At 44.6% G+C, this 24617-nt stretch overlaps 1 protein-coding gene across 1 annotated transcript in view; it reads left to right on the forward strand.

The window, feature by feature from the left end:
- SYBU (syntabulin) overlaps positions 1-21149 on the forward strand; it is a 208833-nt gene extending 187684 nt beyond the window's left edge. The window contains exons 6-7 of the mRNA XM_085605080.1: positions 3721-3870; positions 19215-21149. Coding sequence (XP_085461206.1) covers positions 3721-3870; positions 19215-20355 — 1291 coding nt within the window. The 3' untranslated portion in view covers positions 20356-21149. The remainder of the gene's footprint in view (positions 1-3720; positions 3871-19214) is intronic.
- Positions 21150-24617: the final 3468 nt, after the last annotated feature.

A 24617-nucleotide genomic window follows, 5' to 3' on the forward strand; every position in this document is an offset into this window, starting at 1 on the left:
GCAGGTCAGTGCCTCTTTTTCTTGTAGTTTCAGGCAGAAGATCTGAGAAACTTTGTAGCTCTCACATACTTATTCAGTGTTCTGGGGTGACAAGCAGATGGTCACCTCTGTCCAATGAGATGCTGGGTGCCACCCAAAGCATGACACCTTCCTGTAAAGTGTGGCATCTTCGTGTCCCACAAAGCACTGCACTTCCCAAATCCAACATGAATGATTTCCATTCAGAGGACTAGGAGCTGGCTAGACCAACCCACAGTGTGGCTCATTATTAGCTCTTCTCCCCCTGACCTCTGCAAAGTCTGCCATCTGGCTGGGACTCAGGATGTGGAGGTGGGCACGCCTGGCATTCCTTAATAATCTGCTCTCTTTGAGCTTGGTTTGATTTACTCAGCCCCCTCTCTAGGACCTAACCTCCACAGCTGCACGGCTCTCCATCAGATAACTTCTGCTCCTGCCAGACCACTGATCACCTTATCAAAGCAGCGTGGCTATGCCTGTTAAGGCTGACCAATCGGCAGAGACCACTAGAAGGCTGGATTTCGGCTCACAGAAGAGAAAGTTCTTTAACTTCTCTTTTGAACTAATTGGGATAAATTCAACAGTTGCAAGTTGTTACATTTATGAGTACCAATCCTTTGAGTCCTTGAATATTTAACTCCTTACTTAGCAATAGTTATACCTAAATAAAATATTGCAATGTTAGCCTATGGAGCTCCACGCTGTGGGCAAGTATCCATAATGGGGGGGAAATAAATAGGCAGTTTCTGCCTCATCAGGGCATATAAAACTTCTCGTATTAGGTCCCGGCTTATAGTTACATGACCCTCCACCCCTGGGACAACTAGGGGAGACCTAGGGCGTACCTAATATGTAAAAAGAAGGTAAATTATCACTTTTAATGTGCTCATACCACAGTAGAGTTTTCATACAATTTACTTTTAAAGACCGACTGCAACTCCAGGCTGCCTGTAAAATGACAGCCGGTTCACAGCAGCTCACAGATGCAAGTGCAGGAAATCTGCTGAGCCTCTAAACCTCCATGCTCTATTATACACTAGGGACTTATAGGTAGATTGCAACCCCTGGCCCTATTATCTACTAGGTACTTATGAGGTCTGTCATTGACAATTGTAAGTGTACCCTATTGCATGTACCTTTTTAAACATTGGACTGGGCCTGCTTAGCAGACCCCAGGGTACAGTTGGTCAGTTACCACCAGTATCATTCAGCAAAAAATGGGGCAAAAGGCTGACTTTCTAATAGTCTGATACAGTCTAATAAAGCAGTTCACTCTGATAGACACAATTTTAGGCCAAGTGTCAAAGCTGGCACCAAAATCCAGGACCTGGTTTGGCAAATTTGATTTATGGCCCTGGATTGACCTGATGCACCTACAGCCGGCTAGGCTCATATGCCCTCTCCAGCAAACTTACTAAGTTATCCTGGATTTATGTTTGTCTGCAGAAGGCCACCTGAGGGAAGCTGAAGACCTTCAAATGTTGTTTGAAGTCGCATGCTATAAATACGCATGTTGCTGCAATCATAGGTGAACTTCAAAAGAGAGAGACCCCCCCCCCACCCAACCCCTCGTATTTCTAGTCCATGACTGCAGCATTGGTGAAGTGTATCTGGTGCTCAGTGGACCCCTCATTACACAACTCATGTAAATTACACTTGAACAATAATTGGTGAGAGGATGTGGTCCGTCAGGCTAGACTGCCGACTTTGGTTCTGGAAACCAGCGTTCGAGCCTCGGGGTCGCGTCCACATCCTGTAATTCTGGGCAAATCACTTAATCTCCCCTTGCCTGAATGTGTAACGTAACCGGTGCTCATGTAAAGCGCTCCAATACCTTCGGGTCGAGTTCGCGCTATATAAATCTGCAAAAAAAGAAAGACCACATGCAAAGATCTTATCGCACTGGCTTGGGCAACAACCCATGGAAATGAGGGAATGACCACATCGCCTTCTGTGGCGCACACTGGCGCGTGAGCAGTGTACTGCTGGATGGGCCTCCGGTGCCAGCGCCACCTTATGTTAAACAAAAATGTGTGAAATGCCACCACACACTGCTCATGGCCGTTTGCACGGAGCACTCGTTTGTTTCATCCGGTCTCGGGTTTCAGAGTCAGCAACTCTGGCTGCTAATCGCACATCATTCCTTGCATGCAGGGAGCTTGCACTTGTTAAATGTTTCAGAATGGAAAGGGGGGGGCTTTTGGCCCCCCCGCCTGCATGGCTGTGCGGCGACCTCCCCCCGGCCTACTCGGTGGTGGGGCGCGTCACTAGGGGGCGCGCCCTACCGCCGATTGGCTGCCTGGATGACCCGGATGTCGTTAATCGACATCCGGGTCGGAAGGGAGGGGGGGGCGGGCCACTGGGGGGGGGATAAAGCGGTGGGGAGCGCCCAGGTGACCCCCTTGTTCCCTGGACGCTCCCCCACATAGGACGTGCCCCGGCGCTCGGGGCTGATAACTTTTCCCCACCCACCATCCCTGGAGTACGTAGTTGATGTGTTGTTTGCCCAACTAGCGGGCATTTGGGCGCGGGTAATCATGAAATGTTGGTTTCTGATGAGGTTGTTCTGTTAGGACTTTTTCTCCCATTGTAGTGATCAATATGGTATTGTGCAGTTATGTTTTGACTATGCTTTTTGTAGCCCTTTTTCTCCCTAGGTAGCGATTGATTTTGGATTATGTGCAAACTGTTGCAGTCGTGTTTAGGCCTTTTCTTCCCTAGTAGCTTTATGATGTTGTACATGACCTGTGTTTTTAGTCAGTGTAGTTGTCCTTTAGAATTTTCTTCCTTAGGTCGTCGTATTTATTAGGTATGAGGGGCATGCGGTAAGGTCATGACCGGTGAGCAACTATTTGAAGGTCTGAGGGGGCGGGCATCATCCTACGGAGGTGCCCGCCCAGGGGGAGGGGCCATTGGCCCCTCCTAGAACTTCAGGGGCAAGGTAACTGGTGCTTCAAAGGGGCGCGGGTTGGGGAGTCACGCTTTCCTTAGGCTGGTAGCCACCCCGCGCGCGCATACTCATGACGTCACCGGATGGCGCAGAGTAAGGGCCCTCCTTTAGTGGGTAAATGAAGTTCACGGCGTGGACCGGGTAATTACCGGGCCCGGCTGCGCATGCGCACACCTGTAGGGGAGGCGCAGCTAGTAGGACCTGACACCGGTTAGCGACCTTGCCATATGGCCCAGAAATGTTAGTATACAAAATTGCAGAGGAGGATGTTAGATTCGGTTAGGAAACAATTTGTATTAGAGTCTTTGTTAAGGATAGACACTCACACCTGTTGACAATTATGTATCTAATGTCCTGCTGAATTTTGTATAACCGTTTATCATGCAAGTTGGAAATTTATTGTTTTTGTACTTAATAAATACGGCCGGGGGGTTTCGCGACCCCCCGCCTTCCAAAGATACCACGTCTGGGTGCTGTGTCCGGGGGTGGTGTGGTCATAGGGGGAGGGCGGTAGCCAGTCACTGACCATGTGCAAATTGTTGCTGGCTGCAGTGTGAAGGCAGAGGCATAACTCTGGCCTTGTTGCACGTGCCAACATGCTTTTAATACACAGTGGAGTGTGGAATTTGGTCTCTCTCCAGCACCAAGTAAGAAAGTCATTTGTTAGATTCGTCTGATCTTGACATGTCGCGCGTCAACAGTAAATGAATGCATCTTTACAGGAAGGCTAGCAGTCTCTTTTCTCATTACAGACGCACCGCCAGGTACAACTCCTGTGGCGACAACCACGGCATTAAACCACCCAACCCCGAGCAGTATTTGACACCACTGCAGCAGAAGGAGGTGGCGATACGGCATCTGAAGACCAAACTGAAGGAGTCTGAGAGCAGGCTTCACGAGAGGTAGGCTTTTACCATCCATCCTACAGACAGATGACCACTATTGGTGTTCTAGCAAATGTTTCCATGTCAAATGTATGTCCCGTTGTTTTAATTGGTATACCAACATGGTGTTCGCGACTAGCCCGTCAAATCCGATTTCTAAAATGGAGTTGACAGGCTAGTCAGTGGACGGCGTCATTAGTTGGTATCACTGTGTTTAAGCGCTTGTTCAGTTTTTCATCCTTGCGTGTTTTTGTTTCTTAAATGAGTACCTTGAGAAGGGCCGTGGTAAAATTTGGAATATGTCCAGAAATTAAATGCTACGCTTGTCACTGGTCATCAAGTCTGCCTGTGCAGTCATTCTATTGAGAACTGAGTCAAAGCACTTAGTTTGGCATAATACAGGCCTTTAAAATGACATCTGGCATCATGCATATTGAGGTGACCATACGAAAGTGTTAGGGTTCAGGTGAAAGTGCCTATATTACAGCAGCGGCTGCTCTGCTAAGGCAGAGGAGGGTGGTCCCACAGGAAAAATAAAATTATAATAACACCATTTTATTATCACTTTACTTTCCACTACTGGCTCTGAGGGGGCGGGCTGGGCTGCCTTCAGAGCAGGGGGCGGAGTGATGGTCTGGCCTGGCCAGCCAAACAGTCATGCGCACTTGGCATTTCTCCACGGGGCTGTATTGCACAGCCCGGGTGGAGAACATGCACAGGCTTCCACTCCCTTCCTGAGCACAATCACGATGCTGCTGTGATGCTGGTGACAGCAGTGTTTCGATTGGCTAGGGGAGTCTGGGAGCCTGCGCGCTTCCTGTATCCTGCATTGACAAAGCCAGAAGGTAAGTGAATTTTTCTTTTAATATATATATATTTTTTAAACCCTCCCCTATTGCCCAGTAGCAGCCGCTACTGCTATATTACATTCCAAGTCACTGATGTCTGTGTGATGTAGGCCTTACAAGCTGAAGTGATTGATATGCACAGGTGAGTAGATGCAGTAAACCTCCTGCCTTTTTACGTGGGCACCCCTTGTTTTTAGGAAAATAAAAAAAGTCTTTTAAATAATAGAATATTAGGATCGCGTAGTTCTCTTGAGTAAGGTACTACATCAACAAGGATGTTTTGATTCCTTCCTGTACTTTGGAGGTCTGGGGCAAGGCATACTGGAGGGAGTTTCATATTCTAGGGGTGCAACTAGAGAAGGATTGGGGAAGTGTTTGTTTCTTGAGTTTGCGTGTCCAAATATAAAAACCAGTTTTTATTCTGGCGAGTGCAGATGATACAAGTTGCTCTGACATGCAGAGCATTGTGGTCGATGTAATCCGACTTTAGAGAGGGCTCGACCACTGCAGTGTGTCTCTCAGTGCTTAAACCAAGAGAGTAAAGAGGCTGGCATGTTCCACATTGCACAGAAGATCTCCAGAAGAGGAATGTTTTCAGTGCTTTCTGAACTGAAAGGAGACTGGGAATACCAAGGACCGGAAGAAATGAAGACGATTGTCTCATGTTGGGAACCAGATTTGGAAACCCTCTCGCCCCCTGCCTCAGGCTACAAGAGAAGGGCCTTGCCGAGATGCTCTTCTCCAGAGAGGCAACCACTTGCAGGGTAGCCCTTTTTTTTTTCTCCCAAAAAACGAACCATCGACGCCAGTTGTAAAGATTTCAAAGCTGATAAACTTGGAAACTATGGAATAAGAAAATCGGGCTAACTTGGTCTCTCTCGTCCATCTTTGACATGACAACGTGCTACATCACATGAGTAACTTTGAGGTTTCATTCCTCGCTTTAATAAAGAACCTCTAAGCTCCATGGAGCGAGACCAGGACTTTAGTGAATGTTGCAAGGGAAACGTATTTCTCTCAAGACCGAGTTTAGCTGTCCCAAACGGAATAACATACAATGAAACATTTGTGCCCCATTTGCCAGATGTGGGCATAGCAACAAATGCAGTAGAATAGTGAGAATATCATCTATTCTTTCTCAAATGTTTCTCTTTGCTCGATTCCCACTGGTTAGGAGCCAGGGAGCCATGTACTAAAGCAGTGAATATATGAACCTTTTATCTAAAACCCCATAAAAGTGTGTGGAATTATGATGGGGGAAAAAATAGAAGGTGAATCTGTCTGTTTTATATTTGAACTCTCCCGAGTTCATCAATTTCTCTTTTCGGGCTTAGCACATTGACTGAATTATTAATTGATTCAATGCAATTTTGCCTTTTGAATATTTTCGAAATAAATCTTCAAACTTAAGACCCTTTTCTGTTTTGTTTGAAGTCCTGAACTGTATAATAGAGACAAGGCACTACCAAAGCTTTCCCTGACTAGAGAGACTGGTCCATCAGAGAGCACCAAAGTCTGTATAGGGACTACACCGCTGCCTGCCCGGTAGAGGAGTGCACCCAGGGAGCAAGGATTTGTGTGGGTTTGTGCTCTGACAGATCAATCCTTGCAATTCAGAGATGTGGATTAAAAAGAAACTGGTCTTAAATGTAATGTGAACATGAACTGGAAAACAGTGGAGTAATATCAGGAGCAGAGTGCCCGAATCAGTTAAAAGCGCTATGAAGTAGCTGAGCTGTTAAATGTTTGATAGATTCCATTCTTAGCAGAGATAGTTGAGGCCGTCTATGCAAAGATTTCTGTACCTGTAGTACGGTCTAGTCTTGACAGAGGCACCTAGAGGTAAAAGAAAAGTTTAAGGGAGATAAAACTAAGATTTATTTTTAGAGAACGCTGATTATCCAACAAAGATTAGCTTCCTAATTTTACAAGTGTCTTATGCACAGTATCGGGAACACCACGGGAATCTGTTTGACATAGATAATACACATGACAATGAGGTAATGTATAGCATTGCATTTGTAAAATGGAATCGGGGAATGTCTTACAACTGTCATACACATACTACTCTCTGGTCGCTTTCTTATCCCCGCCAGATGTATTCCCATTGGCCTATGACTCATACTGATTGGCTACGGATGTTTTTGGAGTTCAGGGCAGAGTTGCATAGTTCCCGGCATTCAGTCAAATTCGCCTGCAACTTAGCATCCCTACTATTTAGTTTCATATGGACTTCTTCTGCTAGAGTCCACTCTCGCAAATCTCTAAGCCATGCTGCTATGTCTGGGCCTCTCTTCCCCCATCCAGGCGATGGTGATTATACGCTTGGCTAACACGTTACCTCAGTTGTAGCAACTTGTATGCCATTTTTCTCTTCCTCTGTTTTTTAATGTGGCCCAGCAGGCATTGTAATAGCTCCTCCGCTCTATGAAGACCTGTACTCTCGCGCACCCTTGCCACATTACTGCTACACCCCAGGACACCTCCATGTTAAATGTAAAAAATCTGCCTGCTCTGTGTTGCATCCAGGGCATATGTCGGCTCAGGTCAGAGAAATGCGCCACAGCCTCAGTGGTGTAAGTTAAGTATGGTGCAAAAAGTTGTAATTAATCAGTTTGAATCGAACGTTGCAGGATACTGTGTGTAAGCGGACCTATGGTTCTCCATATCTTGTCATCTATTTGCCCACCTAGGTCATCATCCCAGGTTGCTCCTGCCTGGGGGGGTAAGGGGAGGGGTGCTTTATACAGGAGATAAATCAACCTGCGACCAGAACCACATGTGAGTAGTATGTCCAATGTGTGGGTCGGTTGCATTATGCTTGGATATGTGAGCCAGGTTATCTTGGCGATTTCCATCAGCACATTGTAGTGTAAATACTGTCCCATTGTAAAGTAGTTGCAGGCCTGTTCGTATCAGATGAACGTTTTGTTTGGGTAGAGGTCTGTCAAGATATTGCATTGTCCCTTCTTCCACACCTGAAAGGACATGTGTAGGCAAATTTCCCTTACAGGGGCAATTATCCATATAGGGAGCCATACATTCGCGGTGTGGCGTACTACATAGGGCAGATCATCAGAGACCCCTCTGTCCTGCATCAATGCGATCAGGAGCCTATCCGGATGTATTCATCCGGCAAGGAGTGGTTTTTCCCAGTTGTCTGTCCTCTAACCAACAGAACGCATGCTGTAGCTGCGCTGCAAAATAATACAAGTCCAATTGTGGAGCCTCTAGTCCCCCCTCACCGAATGCCTCAAGATGTTGCAGGACCCTAGGCTGCGCCAAGCGGGTAGAAGCTTTATAAAAGAGTGGCATACGCGTATAGGGAGATTACATGGGTTGTGTCGGGGAACACCCATCGCAACGCATGCGTCGCATCGCATGCGCTTACATCGCATGCCATCACAACGCACGCGACGTTACGCCGCGTGCGTTTACGACGTTCCATCGCGGGTGCCATTGCATCGCGGGCGCTGTTAGAACGCAGGCACGGGTACACGGGCGGCAGGGGAGACAACGTTGGAACCAGGTAAGGTCGACGCTGTTTTAGGGTTTAGGGTAGTTTATGGGTAGTGCAGTGGAGGGGGGGGGGGGTTTAGGTTTTAGGGCTTAGGGTTAATTGTTGTATATGGGAGTGTTTTAGGCTTTAGGGTTAGGGCTTAGGGTTAGGAGGCGTGTATGCTAGTGTTTTAGGCTTTAGGGTTAGAGCTTAGGGTTAGGGGGCGTATAGGCTAGTGTTTTAGGCTTTTGGGTTAGGGCTTAGGGTTAGGGGGCGTGTATGTACGTGTTTTAGGCTTTAGGGTTAGGGCTTAGGGTTTATGTTAGTGTACGGTACTGTTTTGCCGTGAGTGTCGGGCGGAGTGCTGGAATGCGCGGTCTTGGTGTGCGTTGTAAATGTCTTTTGCATGCGTGTGAAGGCATTGTGCGATGTTGTGGTTTGCGTGGTGAATGCATGCTATGTAACGGTGTGTGCGATGTAATGAATGCGATGTAGTGGTGTGCGTTGTTTGTTTGCGTTGAATCGTCATACATCCGTTGTGTCCCTTTCCAGAATACCTCACTGGCCCATCTCCGCTCTCATCTGTGACTCCAGGATTTCAATGGCCAGGGCAAAGAGTAGGGGCGAAAGTGGGCATCCCTGACGTGTGCCCCGCTGCAGTACCTACTCCTCCGAGCAGGCCTGTCCCACTCGTGCGCATGGTTCTGTATAGAGTACTTTGAACTGGGGCCCAAATCCTACCATCTTAAGGACTTCAGCAGATCTCTCCAGTCAACTGTGTCAAAGGCCTTTTCCAGGTCTATTGACCCTGGCACGAGATCCTCCTCGCGGTGTTTCACCTCCTGTTAATCACAGCAGGTTCATGCCAGTGTGGTGGCCAGGTATGAAGCCACACTGGTCTTCGTGTATAAGGTGAGGAATATGCGGGGCCAAGTGGGTTGCCAGCAGTTCACATAGTATTTTGGCATCTGTATTTATCATAGTGAGTTGGCGATAAGAAGCGGGATCCAATCTGTTTGCTCCCGGTTTCAATATCATACAGATCTCTCCCTGTCTCATGTTTGGGGGGTAAGATTCCTTGGTCAAAGGCCTCCCTATAAACCTGCAGTAGTTCCTGTGTCACAGTGGCAGAGTACGCTAGATTAAAACTCAGCATGGGAAACCGTCTCCTTCAGGGCTGTGGCCCCCGGGAGTATCAGTATTGCTCCCTATATTTCTTCCAGGCAGAGCTGTGCATCAAGCTCACTAGTTGCCAGTGTGGGGAGACGCGTCCAGGTCAATGCCGGCAAGTATGGTTTGTATCTATGCTCCTGAACTGCCGGATCTGCTATATATACTGTCTGTAGGTGTCGTTGAAACACCTTCAGGATTGAGGCCCTAGTGTGCACGGTCTCATCTGTCCATGTACACAAAGCAGTGGTCGGGGCCTGCTCTCTGGAGAATCCAAGCCAGAAGCCATCCAGACCTGTCCCCCTCTCTATGCAAGTGCTGACGATACGGACGAAGTATGTACTCATCTAGTCTGTCCCATATATTGCTTATGCGTGCTCATACGTCCCACTCCCGAGCTGTGGCGTTCAGGTCGGACTGGTCTGCCACCTGTGCTTAGACTAATTCCGACTCCTCTGCCCTGAGATTTTGTTGTAGCTGTCTGCGAACCCCGCATGTGAGTCCCATGCACGCACCCTGTACCACCTCTTCCAGTACCTCCCATTTTGTTGCTCTAGTGGTGGTCGCCCCCTCCCAGTTGTGTCATGTAGTCACTCAAGACATGGGATATGGTCTTCCCAGGTTCTTAATTTTTGATGATGTCTGAAAACAAAGGCCCAGTCAAGATGACCAAATGCTCTTATCCTGCTTCCTCCAGATATCCATCCTGGTCTTTAATAACCTTATGGCAGTTGGTGCTCAGTCAATTATAGACGGCCAACAAGCGTGCTTCAAACGGGACAACGTTTTACCCTGGGTCCATCAAGCTGAATGAGGGCCTGGGTATTGTCCTAAATAGATGTAAAAGTACCAATGCATTGATCAGATAAAATGTGAAACTCAAATTAACGTTGGATAGCAGTGAACATTCTGAGGACAGGTGGACGTGATAAAGTTTGGACAAGATAACAACTTAGGAGTTGTTTAAGCACCATGACCTGCTGGAGAGTGACTAATGTTGCAGACAGATCTAAAATAACCAGTGCGATCACACCACCACCATCCCCTTGTCCTCTGAGGCATCCGATAATGGGTGTTATGTTGCGACTGGGTCTGAAACCCACAACATTCCTCTAAACTATGGATATTTCATTAGATAAGAGAACTTTGTTTAACCGCTTACGGGCTATTGCCAAACCAAGAGAAGAGTGTTGGTTTATAGGACGGTCTGAAAGCTATCCATGAAGGCACTTGTTTCCAAAAACCTAGCAGGACTGGGGGCCTTCAGGATAAGCCAGATAAAAAGGAAGTAGAAGTGATTAGTGAGCTGGTCCAAAGTAAGCAAGCAAACATTTGAGACAATAATTAAATCCTAGGTCTTGTTGACTCATACTGTTTTACATTTTTGAGTTTAGCTTTCGACAAGCGGTTAACGAGATGAAAGCTCCTGACATATTGCAAAGATTTATTTTCAGTAGTCACATTAATGCTTGTAGCAAAATCGGATATTTTCGTTTATCATGTCTTTAAGGTTTTTTAAAATACTGTAAATGGTTCACAAAATGAAAGACACAATGTTCATGCTACAATCTTTCAGCAGCTTTAACTTTCAGAGGAAGGGAACTTAAACAATGGAGATGCAGTATCTAATGGCCTTTTGCTTTTACATTTAATTGGTGGAAATCCAAGCTGCAAAATAAATCGCAGCTAATGGCTCGGGTGGTATATGATGGATCGTCAAATGGGCGGAGTCCATTGTTCAGTATTTCTTGGAAAAAAACTTTATTGATGTTAACAGGATGTTGGAACAATGAAAAGTAAATGCATAAATAGACTACACACGTGGCAAGCACACCATAGAACACAGGTACTGCATGTGGCCAGTCAAATAAGTGACCCCGACAGATCTTCTTGAAGCTCAAGTGAATGTAATTAAAAAATCATATTGTGTGCATTGTTGACCAAAGACCTATACATTCAAAAAAAGATATCGCCCTCCAGTAATAAATAAAATGCTCAAAAAAAGGGAGAGAGAAGAGCCTAAATCTGAAAAAAACATATTGATAGAATAGTCGCAATAGATGTGGACGAAAATTGAACTCTGGCCAATAGTAACCTATGCTAATATTTAGCCTCATCACTACCTGAATTTGCAATCTGTCGGGGTGAAAAAAAACTCCATAAACTGCTCAAAAAGCACATTCTCTACCTGCATTAGATAATAATGTGCAATACGTCACAATTGTACAGTCATCTGACATTCTGGCCTACTGACCAGAACACACCAACATAGAAATAGCAAAGCATATCAAAATTATTTTTTATTCATTTCATTCACATAAAGATTTAATTATTAAATAAAGACATAATAAAAACAGAGCACATCCCACACCACATGCATCAATCATTCAAGCTTCCAGATTCATACCCACACATACTCATACGTCCTGAAGTTCAGGGATCCGACAATGCATAGTTGACAAATGACGAACAAGTAGACCACTTATCCCTATACACGAGAATAACCTCAATATTTGGCCATAGAAAAGCAAACGAACATTTTATGTCAAGGACAACAAACATTAAATATGGCAAATACTAGATGGAATATCCACAATGTATAGTCGGATGATACATATGCTTTAAAAAATCAACGTTTTCAAAAGTAAATCTCGGGAGGGTTTAAGGGAAGATAATGGACAGTAGGGGTCCACAGATATCTTTCATGGCCGACGTGCATTTCGGTGTTCGACCCTGATCTGGGTCTCACCTTCCTCAGGGCATAAATATCAAGAGAACAATGGCCATGGGACGTGCCTGAACTTCAAAAATAGAGCGTACAGGAGGGCGGTAGCTCAAGGGGGGAAACAATGAAGAAAAGTCAGACCCCGGGACCAGCCTAGATTCGCTCAAGACAACACGGCGGTAGAGCAACTTGTACAGAGTCCATGGGGGAAAAAGGTTCCTGTTCAAGGAGCGATGGAAGCTACATGTCCCATGTATCCAGGGCTGCAGCTCGAATAGTGAGGCGGGAAGGATGCACAAGCTTTTATATGCAGAGGAAAACGTGTGCGCGATACAGATATTCCAGCGTCTTCCTTCTGAACAGTGGCTCCGATGGAATCGCTCAACAGGAAAGAACCGGCCAACACTCCGCCGACAGGTAACCGTCCGGTAGCCGGATAAGCTTACTTGGGATGGCTTCTATAATTGCAGGGGTGGGAAAAGTTTTTAGCTAGATTTCAATAGTTATTAGTATACTGTATTTAGTTTTTCACAGATTAATTTATCAAGTTCCATTGCATGCATACGGATGGAACAATCATTTTTCATAGGGGTTGGTGTTACTTGATTGATGGGGTGTACATATACGTCCTTCATGTGACACTTGCAGCAGTACATAAAGCAGCAAACCAGCCAATTTTAGTATCCAGCGCAACTTATCTAGCACGATGGTGAATTGCAGGACAGTATCAAGTTCCAAGATTGACTTCTGATCAACGATAACTGGGCAGTGTCATGGGACCTTGGGTTTGCATGAGCGGCGCTATGGATGCACTGCATCATAGAGTGCATGCAGAGGTCTGGAAAGTCAAATGAGCGCTCCACCAGGTGCAGCCATCATGGGGGAAAAAGAAGCATTTAGCAAAAGACGTGGGGGTGGAGGACAAGACAAAGTGAAAAAAGATTTAACAAACCACTAAAACATAAAATAAAATAACACAATAAAAAAGGTCAAGTCTGCAGGAGCCCTTTGAGCAGTTGTTACCTACAAGGAAATTATCAAATGTATTTTTTGCAACAAAACTAAATGGGGTATTGAGTGCTTCAGTGCGACTGCAGACGAGGAAGATCCTCTTATCCAGCTTTGTAAGTTAATCCAGAAGGTTTACTGAGCAAGCTTTATTGGAGATCCAGGAGAGGCAAATTGAAGTTGCCTGCATGGAGCCTAGTTTATCGGGGGACACTTTTTCACTTAGAAGTTGCCACTTCTTCACCTCCTGTTAAACCACTTTTAAGTAGACCACATCCAAAAATTGCATGTTTTTCGTTTTCCTCTCATATAACTAAAATATGAGCAGATCTTAGTTGGAGGAACTGAGTGTTCAATTCATACTATGGGAAAACACCCTCCACCTTAAAGATGTAAATTCTGACTCTGTGCTAATCTTTCCTAACTTGGAGAATTTATGAGGAGTTAGTTTACTTCTATGAAGGTGCCTTAATGAAAAGAGACCTGGACGAAGGTCCATGGGACCACCAGAGTGGCAACTAAGGCACAGATCGACCCCCCCCCCCCCTTGTGTAGTACAGGTAATTGTTATAATATTTTAGATGTTCCAGCTGCAGGATTCTTGTTGGGCCCACATGATAAGATTGTAGTGGTTTGAGGATTTGATAATGCAAGGACATAGGAGGCTGACACACTAGGCCTGTTCATCAACTTGGGAAGTTAAGAGCTTGGACTCTGATGGGGCCCATACATCCCTTACCTGTATCATTAGTTGGATCGGATTTCAGCTGAAAGGCAGTGAGATTCTATTTATTCATATGGTTTGCACGCGAGTTAGTTGCAGTGTTGTCTATGGAGGAATGTCTCTGTCACATGGGACGATTTGTGTGCACCAGTCTTGTTGTAGTGGCAGGTCGCTGTGCAGCATTGCATGAGAAAACTAGCAGTAGCAGAATAGTGTCAGAGATAAGATTTCAGCTTGCAGATACAGACCAGTAGTCCTTTTTTAGTTCACCTAGTTGCTATTGTTGCAAGAAACAGCTAGGTTTAAATTTCCTTTCTAAATTCTAGATGCTGACTGTAAGAAATTGGGTTGTGGGTTGACTGGGGTGTGAGCTCTGGTCAAGCAGCAACGACAATCATTGTCTGGGTGAGGAACAAGCCAACCCTAAATGAACCTGTGCTCAACCCTCTGGTAGATTGGCACAGAGCAGTCGGGCTTAACCTGGAGGCAATATGTAAAGTATTTGTGCAACACTTCGAACAGTAATAAAGTGGAAAAAGACCACACAAAAACAATTCCACACCAAATTAGAAAACATGGGGACTTTTAATTAAACAAGACCAAAATGAAAAACGAATGGGTAGAACGAGGATGCAATGCGAGGACCTGTGCCATCATTTAGGATCCCATAGATGAGGGCTTGAGATGCCAAGTCTGGCAGTTGGGGCAATGCGTTGTTTCTGAGAAGCAGTGATGCAGAGTCCATTGATGAGGGATGCGAGAGCCTGCGCCAAGGATGGATTGCTGAAAGGCATTTGCTGGCAAAAAGAGTGATGTGTGTCTTTAAGACCGGGTCGATCCATGCAACAGTGGAGATGCGTCAGTTCTGCTCAATATGCACTACGCAACAAAGGAGGTGCGTCCGTTCCGCTGGGTCCACAGAGGCTTGCAGAGCACCTTAAGCCCATGTCCAAGTTTCCAGGACTGGTGTGACACCACTTGGGCAGGATAGACTCACAGATGGCAGATTCCAGGTGCTGGGGTCGAGTTGTTGGAGCCTTCTGTCCCTGAGGCTAAAGTCAGGAGACCAGCTGACTTAGAGTCACTCTGGGGTCCTGGGTTCAACAGATGCAGGTCTAGTCCAGAAGGGCAGCAATCCTTCAGAGCAGCAGTCCATCAGAGTGGCAGTCCTTTCAGCAGTCCCTCCTGGCAGAGTATCCACAGGTCCAGGAGTGTACTGAAGAGTTGGTATCTGAGGTCCAATATTTATGCGCAGTTAGACTTTTTATGTGAATGAAGCTTCTAGAGGTTTTGCTTTGAGATCCCGAGGCAGCCTGCTTCCCCTGTCTTGGCTGCAGACTAACTACAGGGGGGTATGGAGCCCTTGATGTGGTGGCAGAATATATGACGTTACATCGCGGCGTTTACACCGTGATGCCTTTACAACGCAAGTCGTTACGACGACTTGCGCTGGATTTAGGAATAGTAGGATTTACTATTCTAACTCCAGTATACGTACAGTAGGGAAGGTGCTGGAATGGTAAATCATACTATTCCTTAAGTTAGAGCGCCATCCAGCGCAAGTCATTGTAATGACTTGCGTTGTAATACCCACGTTGTAAAGATATTGCGGTGTAAACACCGCGATATAAACTGTTTTCCGTGGTGGCAAGTCCAACACGGACTATCCCTATTTTCTTTGGGTGGGTGTTCAAAAGTATGCATGCCTATTAAAAGAATGATGTTACACCCTATCGTTTTTTATAAAAGGGGAGGGGGCAATAATGCAATCTCTGAAAGAAAGGGGGTGACTACTCCGGTTTAGCACTGGTCTCGCTACAGCTTACTAGATCTAATGTACTTTTTGTAGTATGTGGCTTTTGAGCCATATTTAAAGGCCACTGGCATCGTAGAGTCTTGGGAAGATTATAGTTCTTGAGGCAAGGTCCCTGTTGTAGACTCCAAAATCAATCAATCAATCAGTGACACTTGTAAAGCGCGCTACATACCCGTAGGGTCTCAAGGCGCTGGGGAGGGGGGGTGCCGCTACTGCTCGAACAGCCAGGTCTTCAGCTTCTTCCTGAAGGAGAGGTGGTCTTGGGTCAGGCGCAGGTCGGTAGGGAGGGAGTTCCAGGTCTTGGCGGCCAGGTAGGAGAAGGACCTTCCTCCTGTAGTCGCTCTTCGGATGCGGGGGACGGCGGCGAGGGCGTGGTTGGCTGATCGGAGGTGGCGTTTGGGAGCGTGGAAGTTGACTCGGCTGTTGAGGTAGCTCGGGCATGGGGGTATGTCCTGTGTAGGATTCTCATGATCACTTTAAGTCACTTGGTTAACCTGTAGGTGAAGTGTGAGGTTAGAGTCCTTTATCACACCTAGGTTCTTTACTTTGGTAGAGGTGGTTAGGGGCTGTCCAGTTTATTTAAGGCTGACTGTAGTCAAGGTCTTATTTTTTGCCATGCTGCAGAAGTGAAAATCTGTTTTTGAGGAGTTGAGCTTCAGTTGGTTGTGTAGTATCCAAGTGTTCATAGCCCATAGGAATTTGTTCAGTCCTACATGCCACAATGCCACAGAGGTAGAGATTTCCACTTTCTACCGGAAGTGCTCCCCCACACACGTGTGTATGAATATATTTCTAAAATACATAAACAAGAGTAGAGAATCATAAGAACTCTAAGGGTGGAGGCTGGTGTGCGTGTTCTACATACTGTCACCAATGGTATTCAGGCAGTTCAGCAGCCTGATAATTGTAAAGTACTTTGTGCACCAGCATAAAGTGCACTTTGTCTCTATCATAATTTCAAATAAGTGGAGTGGGTACATCTGATGCAATGTTATAGGTAAAGGTTTCTACAAAAGCGCTGTGTAGAATATAGGGCAATGTAAACAATTACTTGGACAGACAGTTTAGTGACAGATGGTAGAAGCCATGTACCGTACCTTTTATCTGTGACTGTTATAGGAGATGTAAGGCAAAGGTATCCTATGTAACTACAGAAGAGGCCATCCCTCTGAGACAAGTGCGTCTGTAACCCCTAAAAAGTATGGTTAGTGAGTACACCACTGAAGTATGTTAACTTTTTCCGCAGGTGCTGTGTGCATTCATGTGTGCAACATAATATTTTCACTGTCTACAGAATAATACATTGAAAACACTTATAAAAAAGAAAGAAAAATGGACAGTCTGTCTATCCGGGTTATATGATGAGCATACCATACATTACGTGATTTTGCTTTTATATCCACAGGAGTATTTTTACAAACTTTTCCCAAAGGTAAAACTTATTATTGTCTTCCTGCATGTATAAAGACTGAGCGCCTACTTTGGACTATCCTGTATTACCCTGGCTAAGGCCTGATACATATTCTCGGCTAGGAGAATGGCCAAAACATGTTGGTATCTCCTGTTTTAGAAAAGGATGACTAAGACACAATCTTGTAACACACATCCTAGTGAGTTTTTAACCCTCCCCAGTGTACCCTCGAAGTAAAGGCTATACACAGAAGTAGTTTTAAAGCTTATTCTTCTGGACCTTATATATTCAGTGTAATTTATTCTGATCTCCTTCTCTCTGAGGTCGAGACCACTGTGGTGGTAATACATTACCATAGTGCATCAAAAATGTGGGTGAAGCTTTCCGTTCAAAATCCGATTTTATTCCTGTAGGAGAGTGACCTTTTGCAATTAGAATAACTTTTTCCCCCGACCACATTAATTGTGGGTTAGAGATTGGTTTAGTCCTGGCATGCCCAGGTTGAATTATTTTTCCAGCTGTCTGATGATGTGTTTCATCGTTGCAGTTGTGGCATGTACTCTTGAGTTGATGAGCTCTGTGAGTGAGCTCATGTCCACGTTATCATTTTTTTTTTCTTTTTTGAAGAGCAAGCAAGGCGATTGAGATTTGTTAAACAGCTACCCGTTTGGTGAATTGTAGTGTGCAGAAATTGTTTGTTTTTCTGCTCGGTCGACCTTGTTCCAACCAAGATCGATGCCTTGGAATCTTATTTAAACCCCATGAGCAGTAGTTGATTGCAAACAGTGTTGAAAGATGATGGCGCTGAAGTAGGATGGCTACCATGCGGTTCATCGACGTTGTTCTTGAGGTCATCCCAGATTGCCATTGGCATGAATTTGTTGCTGCTTTTGGAATTGAAACCCAGCTGTCTTTCAGTAAAATGTTAGTTTTATTCATGGAAATTGGGATGAATGCTTCCTTTTCAGCGAGCGTCTGTTTGCAATTAGGCGCTAGTTTGTTGGGTCCAATTGATCAAGCCCTTTCTTCGTCTCCAATGGCGTCGTGTGGAATGTTTTTAGATTGTTCGAGAACTCTTTGGCTCAGCTGGATTAAATCATGATCATTCTGGAAGCTACAGTAGGTGATGCTAGGAGGGTGTCCATACATGGAACATGGGTGAGTTGGTTATAGAAAGCGTGTTTCTTAAAGCCACAGCTACCAGCTGTAAGCCAAGAACTCCTAGTCAAAACCTGCTTTTTACTTCTCAGAGGCCCAGTTACCTGATGGTGGGATTACAGGCATTGTGCTCCTCCTAGGAGATCATCCAGTTTTTAGGAACAGAGCATTTGTCTTCTCATGTAACATTGTCTAATGTGTATTCATCAACTACGGTGCGATACAAATGTGTGAATATAAGCAAAATGCAACAATGATTTAGTGGTCATTCACTGTGGCCTTTTGTTATCCAGTGATATAAAGTAGGTTACTGAGATCACTCTTAAAATATCATGAAGAATTTTTTTCAAACACTTTGCAAACTTGGTGACTGCACTGCTTACTTGAAAACTTACTTCATCATACAGATAAATGGGTCTTTTATAGAATACTTCCTACTCCTTTCTTTGCACTAGAGGTGGTAACCCGTTTTAAAACTTAAAATACTGTAACAGGATGGTACCATAGCATTACAAAATAGTGGTTCAACAATGTGAAACTTTCTTTCGACAACACATATGGCAATCAAAACTGCACTGACTGCCAAAAATATAATTTCTCATCTTCTAAGACTTTGAACCACAGCAAAGTAACTCGAACACTGTTAACATTTGCAATAGTTGATAAAATGGAAAGTTATGGCTTTGGTATCTTTAAGTGCTCTTATTCATTAAAATCAAACAAATTAACAGCACCATATAGAATTTTGTTTGTTTGTTTTTTTGTTTTTTTTAAGTTCATAGATCTAATGGGACACTTACTCGTTTGTAAACAGTCACTTTCAAAAGAGGCTATTTGTCTTTCATTCAAATGTTGCTATTTTTCTTCAAAACTTATGGCTAATGTATATTATTGTTACTGAAACTTAATTTAGGAACTACCTTGTATTCCATAGAACCAGATCAGTGTCTGAATAAAGATCGTTGACTAAACCATGCATTTACAGTGTCTGTTCTCACCACAGGGAGACTGAAATAGAAGACCTGAAATCCCAATTGGCTCGTATGAGAGAAGACTGGATTGAGGAAGAATGCCACAGAGTGGAAGCACAGCTTGCTCTAAAGGAAGCGAGGAAAGAGATCAAACAGCTAAAGCAGTTTATCGAAACGATGAAAAACAGCTTGGAAGAGAAAGATAAAGGCATTCAAAAGTACTTCATAGACATCAACATTCAGAACAAGAAGCTGGAGTCTTTGTTGCACAACATGGAGTTGGCCCAGAACGGGTCTGTGGAGGAGGAGCAAGGTCTTGAGTATTTATGTGACTCACCGGGCAAGGCAATAACCGAAAGCACAATGTATGGGAAAATGGCTGATGAAGAAGACCAAGCAGTAGAGGAAATGGCGGACAGCGGGCTTCTGCTCAATGATGATATGGCCAACAAAACTGATTTACTTGATGATGTTTTGGTTGCATCATCAAGTGAGCACGAGAAGTACACTGTCCTCGATTCCAGTGCTGTGCATGCCAGAGCAGCACGTAGGCCTCTTGTGAAGATTTCCAATGACCAAATGTCATGTGTGGTGGCAGAAAACCCCATATTGATGGAACAAGCCATCCAAACGGATGTGGTACCATATAGCCTCGATGTGGAAAAGCTTGTTCTCAAAATCTTCAAATCTCATTACAACAACCCTATTAGTGCTTCATCTGGTCTGTGGGTGGCCGGTGGCTTTCAAGTTGAATGCGTCACTGAATCCGCACCCGAATTGATGCTAGATTTAACTCCAAATGATCCAAACTCTGCTATTCTTTTGTCCCCCATCGAGTCCCCTTCTAATAAGATGAGTTCAGTAGATAATGGCAACCGTGCTATGAAGGAACTGGACTTTGAAGTCACCCCAGAAGGTGAAACTGAGAACGAGTGGAGTTCCCCCACAGGGAGTGTAATGAAAAAATATTGGAGCGATAGTTTTTGGGTGGATGTGTTGGCCTTAGCTGTACCCATCATACCTACAGTAATGTGGGCTTGCAGTACACAGAGGGGAGCAAGTGATCCCCTCTATAATATGGGCACTTTGCTCCGTGGCTGCTGTCTGGTGGGTTTGCACTCCCTTCGGCGCACACCATTTAATCTTGGGATTAGAACCCCAAATCTCCCTTAGTGGGCACACACCATACTTTTTTCCAAATGTTCCTTTTATGATGGAGACTAAAGAGCACTTAGCGCTATTGTAAACAATCAAGTTCATTTTGTATTCTTTGCACCAAAATAATTTATTTGCACTACAGGATGTTTTGTTGACCAGCACTCTGCACTCTAGAACCATAATCAGATATTACTAAGAAATAATATGAACTTGCATAAACCAAATGCACCCAATATAAAATATGTATAAATGCATGGTAGTCTGAGTGTGCATATTGGAATATCTGTTGAGCACACCTAGACTATTTGCAATGTTCAAATGTTCCTGAAGCGGTTAACCGTATGTACAGCACGCCTAATGTGCAAATGCTTTGCTTCTTGTGTGTTTCAATGTGCAATTTCACTTTCCCTTGGCAAGCCATGGCAATGTAACCAACGCTGCGTTATTGTAGTTTAGGGAGCGTTGTGTGTCTGTGTAATATTTTTGATTAAGTTTGATTCTGGAATATTTTAAATAATGTGTACTTAGCTACTGTTGTGCATAAAGTGATGTCGTTTTAAGAATTCAATGTTTTTTGTTGCTGGATAGTAATTTATTGGACGAGAGAGGGGTCAGTGATGAACAATGGGTGTACATTCCTTCAGTGTCACAGTACATTTGTAAAAGTGATTTAAATTATTATTTTCCATTCATTAAATTATTTTATTGAAGTGTATACATTTTGTTTAAGCATGTTGACATCCTGATTTGTCATGGCTTTTGAATTTATCCTAAATGACTTATAAAGCTTTACTAAATGAAAATAAAAATCTCAGTCTGTTTAATTTCCTATAGTTTGTAACTTGGGTGGGTTTGTATCTTCAACAATACCTGATGTTTGTCGCTGTGGTACTCTGCCACATCATTTGCAGTCTTGAATATACCCATATGGATTTCTTTAGTTAGGATTTTGAAAATCGGGCGTCATAATTAATTGTTAATGCCCATATTGTATTACAACGTTTGTGACCGTTCTTGGGGAACCTCGGTCACTTTTCAGTAATGAGATAATCTTGATCTAGAGTATAAACATGCACTGAACAAAGCAATAGGTTTGGCATTCATATAGTTAATGTACAACGGCACTTCTCAAAAAGACACCTACAAAGATCATGCATACAAGTGCACACAAACCACTTTACTCCTCAGAAGCGTCACTACATATGTACTTAGCCACACAGTCGAGCCAGCATGTTGGCACATGAAAGATCAGTTGTCTACATATTTTGCAGAAAACTTACTTCCATGCTGTGGGTGAATGGGCGTAGATGCCCATATGACTGGCAGGGTTAATGATGTGAATACTGGCATGCCTAGTGGTTTGCTGATGGAGGATGGGTTGAATGCCTGTGTGTGGGATGGATAAGCTCTTGTGTGGCTACATGATTTGGAGGTTGAATAAATGAAGGTGGCTAGAGGGATTTGGGTGTGCGTGCAAGGGTTTGGGTTATTGGATTGAATGAATTGGTGTGGATGGATTACTGTAGAGGGTCATGTAGTGGTGACGGATTCTTCCTTTTAATATTATCCCAGTTTATTACATTATTCTCCTTATTCGAACACTCTTAAAAGTTCTATTACAAGAATGTTCTTACAAATAAAATGGTTACCCTCCGAAGCGGAGTCTTTTTATTTCCAGTAACCAGTCCTGGCACGTACATTTTAAACTCCAATCTTCTTTTAGAGACCTAAAGATGCACACAATTGAAGCAAACACAAAGAGCTAAATTGTGAACGGAGGACCATATATCTGTCAATTTCAATTATTGGTGGGTGACCTACTCTTTAATTGACTAAAACAATTAACTGCATTTATTATATGAAAGTCGAGCACTGCCAAAATCCATGTTTTATGTATGGTGCATCGTTGTGGACACATTTATGACCATAGATCACACCTACATGTGCATATGAAGAGCTGCACACCTATCGATAGCCAGGTGTACACACTTACACATCTCTTGCATATGGCTCGTGCGCATAGTCGGAACAGACTGACTGATATACAAGTATCAAAGCACAAAGGACAATATGTAGAGGCTCAGAAAAAAACACTAGTACAGCTACAGTCCAACAGAGCAGAGCTAGCCAGCAAACATGCAGGCGATCAAAGACTGGTCAGATGGATGGAGATAGACCAGGAATGAATGCTCAATGAGTGCTGGGGAGTTTTAGGTTCCATGGTCAACCAGGAACACCAAAATGTGGTAGGTTTTCCGCCCACCCTATTTAGTGTATTCCACATGATATGTGAGGTGGTGAAGGTAGTGAATTGTCAATTCCCATTTTGATTCTCGGTTTATGCCTGGTAAGGCGATTTCGATTAATTCTTGGTAGCAACAAGCTTCCCACGCCAATCCCGCCTTCGTTTTATGCAGTGGTAGAAGTGGGTGGGATCGGAGGGGCACAGCGTGCCCCTACTTTTTAAATTTAACACAGTCCGTTCCCCTACTTCTGTATTTTAAAAATGCGTCCCAGGACGGCAGGAATGGTCCGAATTAAAAAATATTGCGCGATCGTCCAGCCCTGTGTTTTGCCCATTAAGGAAGGCGTCTGCAGTTGCCACAACCTCCTCCCTCTTCTCTGTATCGGAGGGTGGGGGGGGGGGGGCAGGGGCCTGCAAAGCAACACTGTAGCAGTAATTAACCAGTACGCGAAAACTGCAACCTTTGGTGGCCCTGCTGCCTGCTAGACTGTGATTTACACCTAATTTAACGAGCATGCCCCCTGCCTGCCCCTACTGTGACCAATACAATGGTCACATCAGGATGCATTTTAGGCACCACCCTTGACCTCATTTGCCCTTTATTTTCGGGCTCACACACACAGACTGACGACGCCACAATGAAAGGAAGAGCACTCCAGTGTAGAATTCCTGGGAGTCTATGCCCAAGCCGTGGCGTTTAAAAAAACAGCATTTACAATGCAATAGGTTTTGCATTTTCCAAACTTTGACCTATTGGTATTGTAAATGACAATACCTTTTATTATTGCAGGATTTCTTTAACCCCCTTCCCCACTCATGACGGAACCACTCCGGCATGAGCCACGGTCGCCGTGTGCTCATGACTGAGTGGTTCCGTCATGCTGCGGCCGTTGGCGGCCGCGCCGCTCACGCGGCGCTAATTCCCCGCCTGTGCGGGCGATTAGCGCAGTGGGCGGAGTCATGACGGAACCACTCCGTCATGAGCACAACTCAACCGCGGCTCATGACGGAGTGGTTCCGTCATGAGCACCACGCCACCGCGCTGCCCCCAAACCCCCCCCCCCCCCAGCGCTGCGGCGGAATTCCCGCCGCAGCGAAAGGGTTAAACATAAATAAAAGGCATTGTCATTTACAATGCCAGTAGCTCAAAATCTTGGAATGCAAGACTTATAGCATTGCAAATGCTTGTTGAAGTTTGTTTGATAAAATCTGCAAGTTATGGATTATGTTGGGTCGAGGTCAACTACATTACTACTCAATCCAGTTCATTTTTGCTGGCTACTGGAAGTATGTGATTGTGCTGGTGTGGGGATTTCCCTCATAGTTATGAATATGCTGCACTTGCACAATAATTGACCATCTCCGGCATAATATACAGCTGTGAAACAAAACAATTTTGTTTCTAGCTCGAGCCGATGTGAGATTTGTAAGAGAAAGCGCCCAATGTGGTGTCGCAAATTGTTAGACATATTGGAAAGCTTAACCAATCCACTTTAGTTACTGATTGCAGCATTCGGATTATATTATACTGGTACAAACGAGGTGATATTTACACCCTGGCAGTATTCATTAGTGGTAAAATAACCGCATGGGAAACTAATAATGTCACAGGATGCCCTGTGTTATACCACATAATTTCTAATTTTAATTTAGACAAGTATTCTTTATAACCAGGAATTCCTTCACCATTCTACGCTGCTGTATCACCATAAGTCAAATGAGTGACATCTTCTGCTGTCCTTCTTGGACACGCACTGCTTTCCTAATGCATCTTGGTCGCGGTTTGCGACACTGTCACCCTCACCTGCTTAGGGAGACCAGCAATAGCTGGTAATCAAATATATTTAAAAGTGGGCCCGCCGGGGAATAATAGTAACTAGTCCAGCTGCATTCGTGAAAGTAATAAATGCATTCTGGGATCTGTAGTGCTAACATTAGCACTGCAAATTGGGTCTGCTTGCAAGTCCGTGGCGCACTGTGTCTAAGCTTAAATATGGTCCGTGGAATTTCCGGTGCCGTTTTACCTGGAATT

The sequence above is a fragment of the Triturus cristatus genome, chromosome 5_1, assembly GCF_964204655.1.
Source record: "Triturus cristatus chromosome 5_1, aTriCri1.1, whole genome shotgun sequence".
Lineage (NCBI taxonomy): Eukaryota > Metazoa > Chordata > Amphibia > Caudata > Salamandridae > Triturus > Triturus cristatus.